This window comes from Pan troglodytes, chromosome 1, assembly GCF_028858775.2.
Source record: "Pan troglodytes isolate AG18354 chromosome 1, NHGRI_mPanTro3-v2.0_pri, whole genome shotgun sequence".
Lineage (NCBI taxonomy): Eukaryota > Metazoa > Chordata > Mammalia > Primates > Hominidae > Pan > Pan troglodytes.
This window is the reverse complement of record NC_072398.2, coordinates 38,792,532-38,805,235: the sequence shown is the minus strand read 5'-3', so window position 1 is coordinate 38,805,235 and position 12,704 is coordinate 38,792,532. Positions and strand designations below refer to the sequence as shown.

At 44.0% G+C, this 12,704-nt stretch overlaps 1 protein-coding gene across 6 annotated transcripts in view; it reads left to right on the top strand.

The window, feature by feature from the left end:
- Positions 1-6,365: 6,365 nt before the first annotated feature.
- The window catches only part of HHAT (hedgehog acyltransferase), a 347,324-nt gene continuing 340,985 nt past the window's right edge, over positions 6,366-12,704 (top strand). For 3 of the 6 annotated variants that reach the window (XR_010150711.1, XM_016938140.4, XM_001169263.6), the window contains exon 1: positions 6,366-8,148. Coding sequence is in view for 2 of the 6 variants with exons in the window: in XM_016938140.4 (XP_016793629.3) it covers positions 7,662-8,148 (487 nt within the window). In the remaining 4 variants the exon portion in view is untranslated. Of the gene's footprint in view, positions 8,149-8,306; positions 10,874-12,704 lie in introns of those variants that run through there. The other 3 variants (XM_001169380.6, XM_003339006.5, XM_016938152.4) reach the window with 3 other exon arrangements.

Genomic DNA, 12,704 nt, shown 5'->3' with positions numbered 1-12,704 from the left:
CAACTTCCTGCAGGAGAAGTCTTTTTTCCCTTTTTATAAAATCTCCCCCAATACTCAGTTTTGTGCTGTGTGTAAAGTTGGTGCTAGACAAATGCTAGTTCAATGTTGATTATTGAAAATCACAATAAACCAGGGTGGACATTCTTATAGGTGGAGCAGACAAAAGCCTATGCCAGGTGGTCAGGGTTGGGTAGATCCTTGAATCCTTCAAAATAGCTCGTGATTGCTCCTTGAGTGTGAATCTTCGTAATTAGAAATTCACTCCTTTGTCTTAAAGCCTTTATCAATGAAGTCTTAGCAACCATTTATGCCTCTGTTGAATGAGTATAATTGTATGGCTGAGTCACGGCTGAACTTAAAAGGAGGATTGGCCTGGTTAATCCTTCCTAAGCACCAGTTTTGCTGTCTGGAGAGTTGCTACCAGGTACTCAGGTCTGCCTGTCTGGATGGGAGGCCCCAGTGGAATACTTAGATTCCACTAACTGAGAGAGTCAGAGAGAAAACACACCCAGTGCAGGTGCCTGATTAATGACTTATGATTAAAATAATAGTATAGAGAGGAACTGACCATTAATTACTCACATTTACATACTAATTTTGGTATTTTTGCTTTCAAGGAAATACAATACCAAGGCACAAATTGGTTCCCTCCTTTAAACCTCAATTATCATAATTTTGCTCTATTTACTCTATTTCTGGTTTGCTTCTCAACTCCAGGGAGGACTCTCCTTGGCTTTGCTTGTAGTCAGAACTGAAGCGTTTCAAGCCAAGGCATGTCCGGTCACGTCTCGCCTCAGGGCTGGCTGCTCCGGCTCCAAGTCGGGAAGATCCAGAGGCCTTACTTCTCCAAGACAAGCAGAGATCCTCAACGTTCAGACACTTCTGCCCGTGTGTGAAGTATTAAAGGTGGGGGAGAATCTCCCTCTTCTCCCTCTCCTCCCATCTACACTCTCCCCAACCCAACTTTTCTCCTGGTGTTTAGACTTTGACGTTGGTTTACTCCATTGATCTTATTTCTCATTTCCAAAAGGAACTTAGTTTCCTACCATCCATTCCTTTTACTCCAATCTCTGGCATTTGAAAGATGTTAATGCTTTTTAACAAGTGGTATTGGTAAAGTTGGATCACCATATGCAAAAGATTGAAGCTGGACCCTTACCTAACACCAAATACAAAAATTAACTTGAAATAGATGAAACCCCTAATCATAAGAATTAAAATTATAAAAGTTTCAGAGGAAAATATAGGAAAAAACTTCATGACATTGGTTTCTTGGATATGACATTAAAAATACCAGCAACTGGCCAGGCATGATGGCTCATGCCTGTAATCTCAGCACTTTGAGAGGCCAAGGTGGGAGGATCACTTGAGCTCAGTAGTTCGAGACCAGCCTGGGCACCATAGTGAGGCCTCCTCTCTACTAAAGATAAAAACGGCCGGGCATGGTGGCTCATGCCTGTAATCCCAGCACTTTGGGAGCCCGAGGCGGGCAGATCACGAGGTCAGGAGTTCAAGACCAGCCTAACCAACATGGTGAAACCCCGTCTCTACTAAAAATACAAAAATTAGCCAGGCATGGTGGTCTGTGCCTGTAATCTCAGCTACTTGAGAGGCTGAGGCAGGAGCATTGCTTGAACCCAGGAGGCGGAGGTTGTGGTGAGCTGAGATCGTGCCATTGCACTCCAGCCTGGGCAATAAGAGCGAAACTCTGTCTCAAAAAAAAAAAAAAAAAAGATAAAAACAATTAGCTGGGCATGGTGGCACATTCTGATAGTCCCAGCTACTTGGGAGGCTAAGGCACAAGGATCACTTGAGCCCTGGAGACGGAGGCTGCAGTGAGCTATGAATGTGCCATTGCATTACAGCCTTGGTGACAGAGTGAGGCCCTGTTTCAAAAAACAAAATAAAAACATAAACAAAAAACCAGCAACAAAAGAAAAAATAGTTAAATTAGACTTCACCAAAACTAAAATGTCTGTGCATCAAGGGACACAATCAGCAGAGTGAAAAGACAAGCCACAGGATGAGAGAACGTATTTGCAAATCATATATTTGATGAGGGATTAATATCCAGAATGTACAAAGAACTCCTACAACTTAACAAGAAAACAAACAATACAATTTTAAAAATGGGCATAGGACTTGATTAGACAGTTCTCCAGAAAAGGTATGTAAATGACCAATAAGCATATGAAAAGATGATCAACATCACTAATCATTAGGGAAATGTAAATTAAAACTACAAGGAGATACTACTTCATACTGATTAGAATGGCTAGTATAAAAACACATCAAAAAATAACAAGTGTTGGTGAGGATATGGAGAAATTGCACTGTTGATGGGAATGTAAAATGGCACAGCCTCTATGGAAAATAGTATGGCAATTCTTCGTAAAATTAAAAACAGAATTACCATATGATTCAGCAATTTCACTTCTGGGTATATACTCAAAAGAATCGAATGCAGGGTCTTAAAGAGATGTTTGTATATCCGTGTTCATGGCAGCATTATTCACAACAGCCAAAAGAAGAATGCAACTCAGGAGTCCATAGATAGATAAATGGAAAAAATGTGTGACATACATACAATGGAATATTATCAGTTTTAAAAAGGAAGGAAATTCTGACGTGTTGGCTTAAAAAAATCACACATTTTTTATACATTTAGAAAGGAGACTTTATTTCTTATAAAGGGTTACATCCTGCAGGGTGGCCATCTGACAGGCTGAGAAGTGTAGCCTCTGGTTTTTTAAAGCCATTCAGCCACTCTTATGTCTTTTGATAGGAGAATTTAGTTCATTTACATTCAGTGTTATAATTGATAAGTAAGGACTTACTCCTGCCATTTTGTTATTTGTTTCTGGTTGTTTTGTGGTCTTCTCTTCCTTCTTTCCTTCCTGTCTTCCTTTTAGTGAAGGTGATTTTCTCTGGTGGTTATGTTTTAATTTCTTGCTTTTTATTTTTTAGGTATCTGTTGTATGTTTTTGATTCGAGGTTACCATGAGGCTTGAAAATTATATCTTATAACCCATTATTTTAAACTGATTACAACTTAACACTGAGTGCGTAAACAAGCAAGCAAAGAGAAAACTAAAGAAAACTCTACATTTTAACTTGCTTACCCCACTTTTTAACTTTTTTGTTGTTTCTATTTATATCTTATTGTATTGTTTATGTCTTGAAAAGTTGTGGTAACTATTATTTTTAATTGCTTCCTCTTTTAGTCTTTTTACTCAAGATATGAGTAGTTTACACACCACAATTACTGTGTTAAAATATTCTGTGTTTTTCTGTGTATATACTATTACCAGTGAGTTCTGCACCTTCAGATGATTTCTTATTGCTCATTAACGTCCTTTTCTTTCAGATTGAAGAACTCCCTTTGGCATTTCTTGTACAGGGCTGGTGTTGATGAAATCCTTCAGCTTTTGTTTGTCTGGAAAAGTCTTTATTTCCTTTATGTTTGAAGGATGTGGCTCGCTGAATAGACTATTCTAAGATAAATTTTTTTTCCTTCAGCACTTTAAACATGACATGCCACTCTCTCTTGGCCTGTAAGGTTTCCCCTGAAAAGTCTGCTGCCAGACGTATTGGTGCTCCATTATATGGCATTTTTTTTTTTTTTTTTTTTGAGACATAGTCTCATTCTTTTGCCCAGGCTGGAGTGATGCAATCTCGGCTCACTGCAACCTCTGCCAACCAGGTTTAAGTGATTCTCTTGCCTCAGCCTCCTGAGTAGCTGGGATTACAGGCACCCACTACCACACCTGGCTAATTTTGTATTTTTAGTAGAGACAGGGTTTCACTATGTTGGTCAGGCTAGTCTCAAACTCCTGACCTCAGGTGATCCACCTGCCTCAGCCTCCCAAAGTGTTGGGATTACAGGCGTGAACCACTGTGCCTGGCCAGCAACCTTTCTTTATCCTTGAGCCTTGGGAGTTTGATTATTTAATGTCTTGAGGTAGTCTTATTTACGTTAAATCTGCTTGGTGTTTTATAACCTTCTTCTACTTGGATATTGATATATTTCTCTAGGTTTGGGAAGTTCTCTGTTATTATCCCTTTGAATAAACTTTCTACCCCTATCTCTTTCTCAACCTCCTCTTTAAGGCCAATAACTCTCAGATTTGCCTTTTGAGGCTATTTTCTAGATCTTGTAGGTGTACTTCATTTTTTAAAATTATTTTTTCTTTTGTCTCCTCCCACTGTGTATTTTCAAATAGCCTGCCTTCAAGCTCACTAATTCTTTCTTCTACTTGATCAGTTCTGCTATTAAAGGATTCAGATGCATTCTTCAGCATATCAATTGTATTTTTCAGCTCCAGAATTTCGGGCTTAATTCTTTTCAATTATTTCAATTGCTTCATTAAATTTACCTGATAGGATTCTGAATTCCATCTCATGTTTTCTTGAATTTCACTGAGTTTCTTCAAAAGAGCTATTTTGAATTCTCTGTCTGAAAGGTCACTCTGGGATTGATGCCTTATTTAGTTTGTTTGGTGATGTCATGTTTTCCTGGATGGTCTTGATGCTTGTGAATGTGTGTCAGTGTCTGGGCCTTGAAGAGTTAGGTACTTATTGTAGTCTCCACAGGGTGGGCTTGTTTGTATTCATCCTTCTAGGGAAGGCTTTCCAGGTATTCAAAGGGACTTGGGTGTTGTCATTTAGGTTTGGGTCACTGCCATCATATCTGCATTAGAGGGCACCCCAAGCCCAGGAATGCTACGGCTCTTGCAGACTCAGAGGTACCACCTTAGTGGTCTTGCATAAGATCTGAGAGAATCTTTCCCCAGCTGCTGCTGTAGGATGAGGGAGGGGTAGCGTCTGCAATTCAAGACTGTCTTCTCTACGCTTTTCAGTGCCTCTTTCAGTGATATGAAGTTAAAACTTGGTACTGCAATGGCCCACTTGATCTTTGGTTCTTATTAAGGTGTTTTTTGTTGGTAGTTGTTCATTTTGTTGTTCTTGAAGGGAGGACAATTTGTGGAGGCTTCTATTTGGCCATCTTGCCCCACCTCCCTTAGATTTTGATAAATTTTAAGAGTTTTCATACTGCCAAATTGCTTACCCAACTAAACATTGTGTGTGAGTGCTATCACATAGCACCCATGCCAGGCTGTAATGTTATTTATTAATTTTTTGCCAACTTAATGTGTGAAAATTGTGTGTTCTTGTTTTTTTTTTTTTTTTTTTTTTTTTTTTTGAGACGGGGTCTTGCTCAGTCACCCAGGCTGGAGTGCAGAGGCATGATCTCGGCTCACTGCAACCTCTGCCTCCCGGGTTCACGCCATTCTCCTGCCTCAGCCTCCCGAGTAGCTGGGACTACAGACACCCGCCACGATGCCCGGCTAATTTTGTTTTTGTATTTTTAGTAGAGACGGGGTTTCACCACGTTAGCCAGGATGGTCTTGATCTCCTGACTTCGTGATCCACCCACCTTGGCCTCCCAAAGTGCTGGGATTACAGGCGTGAGCCACCACGCCTGGCCATGTTCTTGTTTTACTATGCATTTCATTGAGCTTTTTGCAATACATTTTTATTTCCTAATTTTATTTCCCTCCTCCTTTTTCTAGTGGGTTGTCTATAAATGTGTCTTGCTCATCTATAATTGATTTCTAATGTTTTCTTATTGATTGTATTAACTCTATATATAATTTTAAAATTAACACTTTGCAAATTTCTTGCAAATATCCCAGTCTATTGCTTATCTTTAAATTTTGGCTATTATGGCCAAGCGTGGTGGCTCACACCTGTAATCCCAGCACTTTGGGAGGCTGAGGCAGGTGCATCACTGGAGGCCAGGAGTTCGAGACCAGCCTGGCCAACAAGGCAAAACCCTGTCTCTACTAAATAGCCAGGTGTGGTGGCTGGTGCTTGCCTGTAATCCCAGCCACTCAGGTGGCTAAGGCACGAGAATTGCTTGAATCTGCAGTGAGCTGAGATCATGCCACTGTACTTAGCCTGGGTGACAGAGTGAGACTGTCTCTAATATATATACATATATATATATACACACACACACATAAATTTTGGCTATTTTTATTTGATGTTTCTGATTGCCTGTGTTTAAATCTGCCTTTATCTCCTTTGTGTTTGCCGGTGAATTTAAAGTGCATATGTAGACAGGGGTTAAGTGTAAATCACACTGAACCTATATTAACAACAGCATCTTTTAGAAATAATATAGGAGCTGTTATCACATCCCTGTCCCTGAGTTTGACACTACCTGAGTTGAGTTCTTATTCTGCCACTCCCTCTGCCAAACCCTTGGATCTAGAGTTGACAGATAAAATACCCAGTTAAGTTTGATTTTCAGATACCCAGGAATTTCAGATATACAATTTTTTTTTTTTTTTTTTGGTAGAGATGGAGGGTCATCATGTTGGCCAGGCTGGTCTCGAACTCCTGGATTCAAGTTATCTGCTCACCTTGACCTCCCAAAGTGCTGGGATTACAAGCTTCCTGTAAGTACTTAAAAAAAAAAAGTATATCCCAAATATTGCATGGGTCATAGCGATACTAAAAAGTTACATATTGTTCACCTGAAATTATTTACTTATTTTTTTGAGACAAGAGTCCGGCTCAGTCACCCAGGTTGGAGTGCAGTGGTGCGATCTGAGCTCACTGCAACCTCTGCCGCCCGGGTTCAAGCGATTCTCGTGCCTCAGCCTCCCAAGTGGCTGGGATTACAGGTGCAGGCCACCACACCCGGCTAATTTTTGTATTTTTAGTAGAGACGGGGTTTCACCATGTTGGCCAGGCTGGTCTCAAACTCCTGGCCTCAAGTGATCCTCCTGCTACGGCTCCTAAAGTGCTGAGATTACAGGCGTGGGCCACCGCGCCCAGCCTGAAATTCAATTTTAATTGAGTATGCTGTATTTTTATTTGCTAAATCTGGCACTCCTATTTGGGGCTAGTTTACTAACACCTGCTTACTGAACACCCTCCAGTACCAGGTTTTGGGGTGAGTGGGTTGGGGAGAAGCAGAAAGAAAAGATAGCTCCAGCTCTTGGAGAGTTCATACTCTGGTTTCCTGGAGAATTCTACAATCGTTAAAATAATCCTCTCGACCATTACAATGACTGCTAGATGAAATTTCTGAGAGCACAGCTTCCGAGTTTCCCTGCTGCCTAGGGCAGAGTTATCCACCTTCGCCTTATCATAGAACCACCTGAGACGCCCCTGCCATGGACAGTCTGATGCATTTGGTTTGGGGAGGGATCCAGAAGCCCGAGGTTTTAATGAGAGCCAGGTGATTCTGCTGAGATAAGTCTGGAGAACTCTGGCAAGCCTGTCTCTTGGCTCAGGCTTGGAGGCCTCCGAGCAGCAACATCGTCCCAATTATACCCCGTTGGCACATCTTCAGATCTTCCACTCTTTTCACAACGCAATCAAAATCTTCGTACCCATTTTGCAGTAGTGATCTCTGTAAGTTGCTTTACAATTCATAAAGTTTATTCTATTTGATCTTCACTCTAATTTACAAAGAAAAGCAGGGAAGTCTATTTCTGTTTTACAGAGGTGTACAGGGAGGCTCACAGGGGCTAAGTTCACACAGTAAGCCCTCGAAGCTGCCAGGGCTGCAAAGCCCACCCTCTTTCCACCGCACCGAACTACCTCCTTTCGCCTACAAAACGTAGGTGGGGACCGCTGGTGTTGGAATGACGGCCCACCTCGAGTTTCAGGTGACTTCCACTCTGCAATTAACTTGCAGGCAGCCCCAGACCTGCAACGAACACACGGGTCGGGGAGAGATATGCACGCCAGGGTCAGTGGGCACCAACAGCCGAGGGGTGAGCGGGGCTAGGGGCCCCGGGCCGCCGGCGGGGCAAACGCGGTTCAGAAACGCAGGCCGCGCTCTGGCCCGCCCCCTGCAGCAGCACGGCCTGCTCGCCATCGCCCCGGGAGCGCCGCGGGTTCCCGAGTCCGGGCGCGGAGGGCGCGCGGGCACGGCGGCAGGGGCGTGCTCGGAGGACGCGCGCTGCGCTGCTCCTCCAAAGGGCAGCTCCGGGGGAAAGAGGGTGGCGTCCCGGGGAAGCCCGCAGCCGCCGCCGATGTCGCTGGGACTCGGAAGTGCCGAAAGAGGGGTGTTGGGAACTCGCGGCGCGCGTGAACGTTGCCGTCGCCGCCGCCCGGGACAGCCCGGAGGTTGGTAACTGGTGACCATAGGGGGTCCTGGGGAGGTTAGATGCTGAATTTTCTGCGTCAGTTTACTCTGTTAAAAAAAAATGCACAAAACGCTTTCCGTTTCCTACCCAAGTTCCCGTGTGCGCGCCCGAGGGCGGGACAGAGGAAGTTCCCGGTCGGGCGAAGAAGACAAAAGCGGCGGGGGCCGCGCGCGCAGTGCGCCCGGGCAAAGGCGGGGATCTAGGCGCCGGGACAAGTCCGCGCACGGCCCTGCCCGCGTCCTCTCTCCTTGGCTTCGTCCCCAGCTTCCGGCACTGCTGCGGGGAGTTGCGAACTCTGGTCCTCTTGGCAGTATCGGCGGTGCGCCTGCCTGCCTGCTGTGACTCCAGGGACTCTAAAGTTAGAGACTTCCTTTGCGTTCTATCTTCAGGACTCAGTTTCCTTCCTCTGTTCTGAGTCTAACCTTCAGGTGGCAGGTCTTTATGCGGAAAAACCCTCCCGCTAATCCTCACCAGAGGTACTTTACGGGTAGCATTGGTGTTAAGAAATGTGCTGCTACCTGTGTACATTGCTCTTGGATCTGGGTTGTAGGGCTAGGGCATTTGGCATCCTCAGAGGTTTGCATTACGTGGGAGTGAGACATTGCTTCTCTTTCTGTTTTTGTTGTTGTTTGTGTTTTTGAGGCGGAGTTTCGCTCTGGTCGCCCAGGCTGGAGTGCAGTGGCACAATCTCAGCTCACTGCAACCTCAGCATCCCGGTTTCAAGCGATTCTCCAGCCTTGCCTCCTGAGTAGCTGGGACTCAGGCATGCGCCACCACGCCCACCTAATTTTGTATTTTTAGTAGAGACGAGGGTCTCACCATGTTGGCCAGGCTGGTCTTGAATTCCTGACCTCAGGTGATCTGCCCACCTCGGCCTCCCAAAGTGCTGGGATTACAGGCGTGAGCCACCGTGCCTGGCATCTCATTCATTCTCAGAGCTAAGGACCTATTTCAATGTGATTAAGTGCTATGGGAATGCAAGGAGAGGAGAGGGAAGGCTTCATTGAAGAGGCGGTAGTTCATTGAAGGAGACTTTGAGGAATGATTTTTTTCCCCTTCCATTCCTCATGTTCCATTTTCCCTGTGATTTTTCTCCCTCCTTTCTCGTTGCCAGTCAGTCCCTAATTGTGATTGTTTGATAAGGACAGCTCTGACCTGAGATATTCAATTAATGTTAATTTAAGGAGACTGTGTGCTTATTAGGTGCTTTAGATACATTATTTCTAAACCTTACAGTAACTGGGAAAGATAAGTGTTGTTATCTCTTTTCACAGTAGGATAGAGAAAGCCTTGGAGGGGAGCCAAAGCCACAAACTAGTACATGTCAGGGCCGGGTTTTGGACTCCTCTTTTGGATCAACGCCTGTGCTTTATCTACTGTTTACTTTGCCCCCTCCTTGGAAGTAGGTTAGATGGATGAACTTAGGGTGAAAGTCAATTCTTTGGAGGGAGCAGCCATTTTTGTGGGTGGCCAGATGTTGGTGGGAGCTCTGTAGGTAGCATCAGGAACTTGCGAGCATGGGCCTTACCTGCACCCCCTGCTTCCAGCTCAGGACCTGGCCCAGGGGGAATGTTCCCTAAAGCAGTGGTCCCCAACCTTTTTGGCACCAAGGACCGGTTTCATGGAAAATAATTTTTTCATGGACTGGGGGAAGGGGGATGGTGTTGGGATAATTCAAGCACGTTACATTTATTTTATTTATTTGTTTTGAGATAGAGTCTCGCTGGGTCACCCAGGCTGGAGTGCAGTGGCACGATACTGGCTCACTGCAACCTCCACCTCTGGGGATCAAGCAATTCTCGTGCCTCAGCCTCCAGAGTAGCTTACAGGCATGTGACACCACATCTGGCTAATTTTTGTATTTTTAGTAGACAGGATTTCACCATGTCAACCAGGCTGGTCTCAAATTCCTGAGCTCGAACTCCTGAGCTCAAGCCATCCTCTCCTTGGCCTCCCAAAGTGCTGGGATTACAGGTGTGAATCACCATGCCCCACCTGCATTACATTTATTGTGGACTTTCTTTCTATTATTATTACATTGTAATATGAATACAACTCACCATAGAGTAGAATCAGTGGGACCCCTGAGCTTGTTTTCCTGCAACTAGGCAGTCCCATCTGGGGGGGTGTTGGTAGACATTGACACCCAAAGTGTGTTTGTTTATGTCCAGCCTACTTCATAGTCTCATTTTGGTTGCTGTCACTGCAGAAGACCCTGCTTCACAAAGATAGGATGTTGGAAATGGAAGCAGGCTTTTCGGTGCTTTTGTGGCAATTTCAGGATATTTTGCCTTGACTTTCTTTAATCCAGAATGTATGGATATTTGAAGTTGTCTTAAACATACTTCTAGGGCCCGGTCATTTGCTATCTCAAACAGTTGGTCCTCTTCTAGCATGGACAAAGTCAATTCACCTGGCTTATTCACAAATGGGTCTAGGATCCTTCCCAGTTCGGGTGTCTTTTGTAGTTGGGAAGTAATGCTCAAACTCTTTTGAAAGCTGAGATAGGTGATCATGCACCAGCTGGGAGAGAGAAGGCCCTGGCTTAGTCTCTTTCAAAATCTCTGCTAATGTTTGAAACGTGTCAGAAATCCCAGTGTTCACTTGTCGCCGCAATAATTCCAGTTTGGTTTTGAGTGCAGCCACTTATCTGCTGACTTGAACACAGTTCTCCCCTGAAGGGACAGATGGAGTTCATTGAGGAGGTAAGCAAGTAAGCAAGTTTTGCAACCCCTTCTATGAAATGTGCTGCCAGTGGTGACTACTTTTCTAGAAGAAATCTCTGGAGTGGCCCTCATAACTCAAACTCCAGCCAGTGATCTATCTTTAGAAAGCCATCCCACTTCTGTGTATAAAAGATGTGTGTGCTCTATGTCCATCTCACAGAGCTGTGTGAACAGATGTGAGTTAAGGACACGTGCTTTAATGTGGCTGATAATTTTAATCACATCCTGCAAAATGTTGTTAAGTTCAGGTGACATTTTTTGGCTAGCCAACACTTCTCTATGGATGTCACAGTGCATAGACTCACATTCAGAAGTGACCTCTTTGACCCGAGTAGTGAAACCAGTCGTAGCAGTCGCTCTGCCCAAGCACATACTACCCAAAAGGACCAATTCGGTTTTTCTGATAGGTAATCATTCAAAGACTTGAATAGTTGTGCAGCTGTGGTGTTGGTTAGCAACAAAAGTGCAAGCGACATATCCTTGTGCACCTAACATCCTCATGTATATCCTCCTGAAAACTGTATCACACAAAAACAAGCATTGTTGCCTTGTCAACACTGGTAGACTAGTCAACCCGGATTGCGTACCCCAGTGACTCATTAATCCTCTCTAACGATGTGCCTCAATATCTGCTGCTATTTCAATTCGCCTAGTTTACTCTTCACCAATAGTAAAGGGCTTCTTAGCTTTAGCAATACGGTTAGCCACTAAGAATGATACTCTCATTGCAGACACATTTGATGAAATGGTAGCCTTCAATAATTGCTTCTGTTCTTTGTGCTTATGTTTTTCTTTTGAAAAACTCCAAAGCCTTGTCTTTTAATGCAGGGTGCTTGGTCTCCATGTGGTGAAGCAGTTTTGAAGGTTTCATGGCTTCCTTGGATAGCCAGTGGCCACATATTACACAAAGTGGGCTTGGAGAATGTGAGTCACCTGTTGCAATGAACCTGTAATTTGAGTATGACTCCTGGTATTTTCTTTTAAATGCAGCTTTCTTTTTGTTGGCAGTCTTACAGTCTTCTGTCTCATCATTGGGTCTTCCCCCTTTTCAAAGAAGCTTACCAGTGATGTTTGTTTTTTACTCATTTCGGCTAGGGTTAGCTTGTGGGCTTACCAAAACTGTGACTGAGACAAATGTGCAGTGCAGGAAACAGGCACACCTGGAAGTGGTAAATAATGGGCGGGCCATGAGTGGACTAAAATAAGTGTCGGATTCTGACTGAAAGCCTGCCCACAGATGCAGCTGTACAATGAAGTACATCAACTCACTTGCCACTATAAAGCCTGCCACCAGGCAGCATTAAGCTACTTGTTACTTGACACTCACTGATAGGATTTTGATATGAGTCTGCAAGCAATTGATTTATTATGGTCTCTGTGTAGTCAAACCTCCCTCTTAATGTTAATTTGTATTTGCAGCCACTCCCCAGTGCTAGCATCACTTGTAGTCCCAACTACTTGGGAGGCTGAGGAGAAGGGATCACTTGATCCCAGGAGGTCAAGGCTGCAGTGAGCTATGATCAGGCCACTGGACTCTAGCCTGCATGACAGAGTGAGACCCTGTCTCTTAAAAAATAATAATAAAATGAAAAAACTAAAAAAGCTCCAAATGTATGAGTATATGTACTTCTTTATCAATGCAGTAAGTAACAAAATTCAGTGCAGTAGCAAGTAACTCCTGTAATTTCAAAGTAGTGATGCCCATGTAAATGGTATTTTGTAGTATTTTCAAAGGCTACACAGTAGTATGAAAGTATCTGACTTTTATTGGTGACATTCATCAGAGCTGCTTTTACTGCTGTGATTTTTT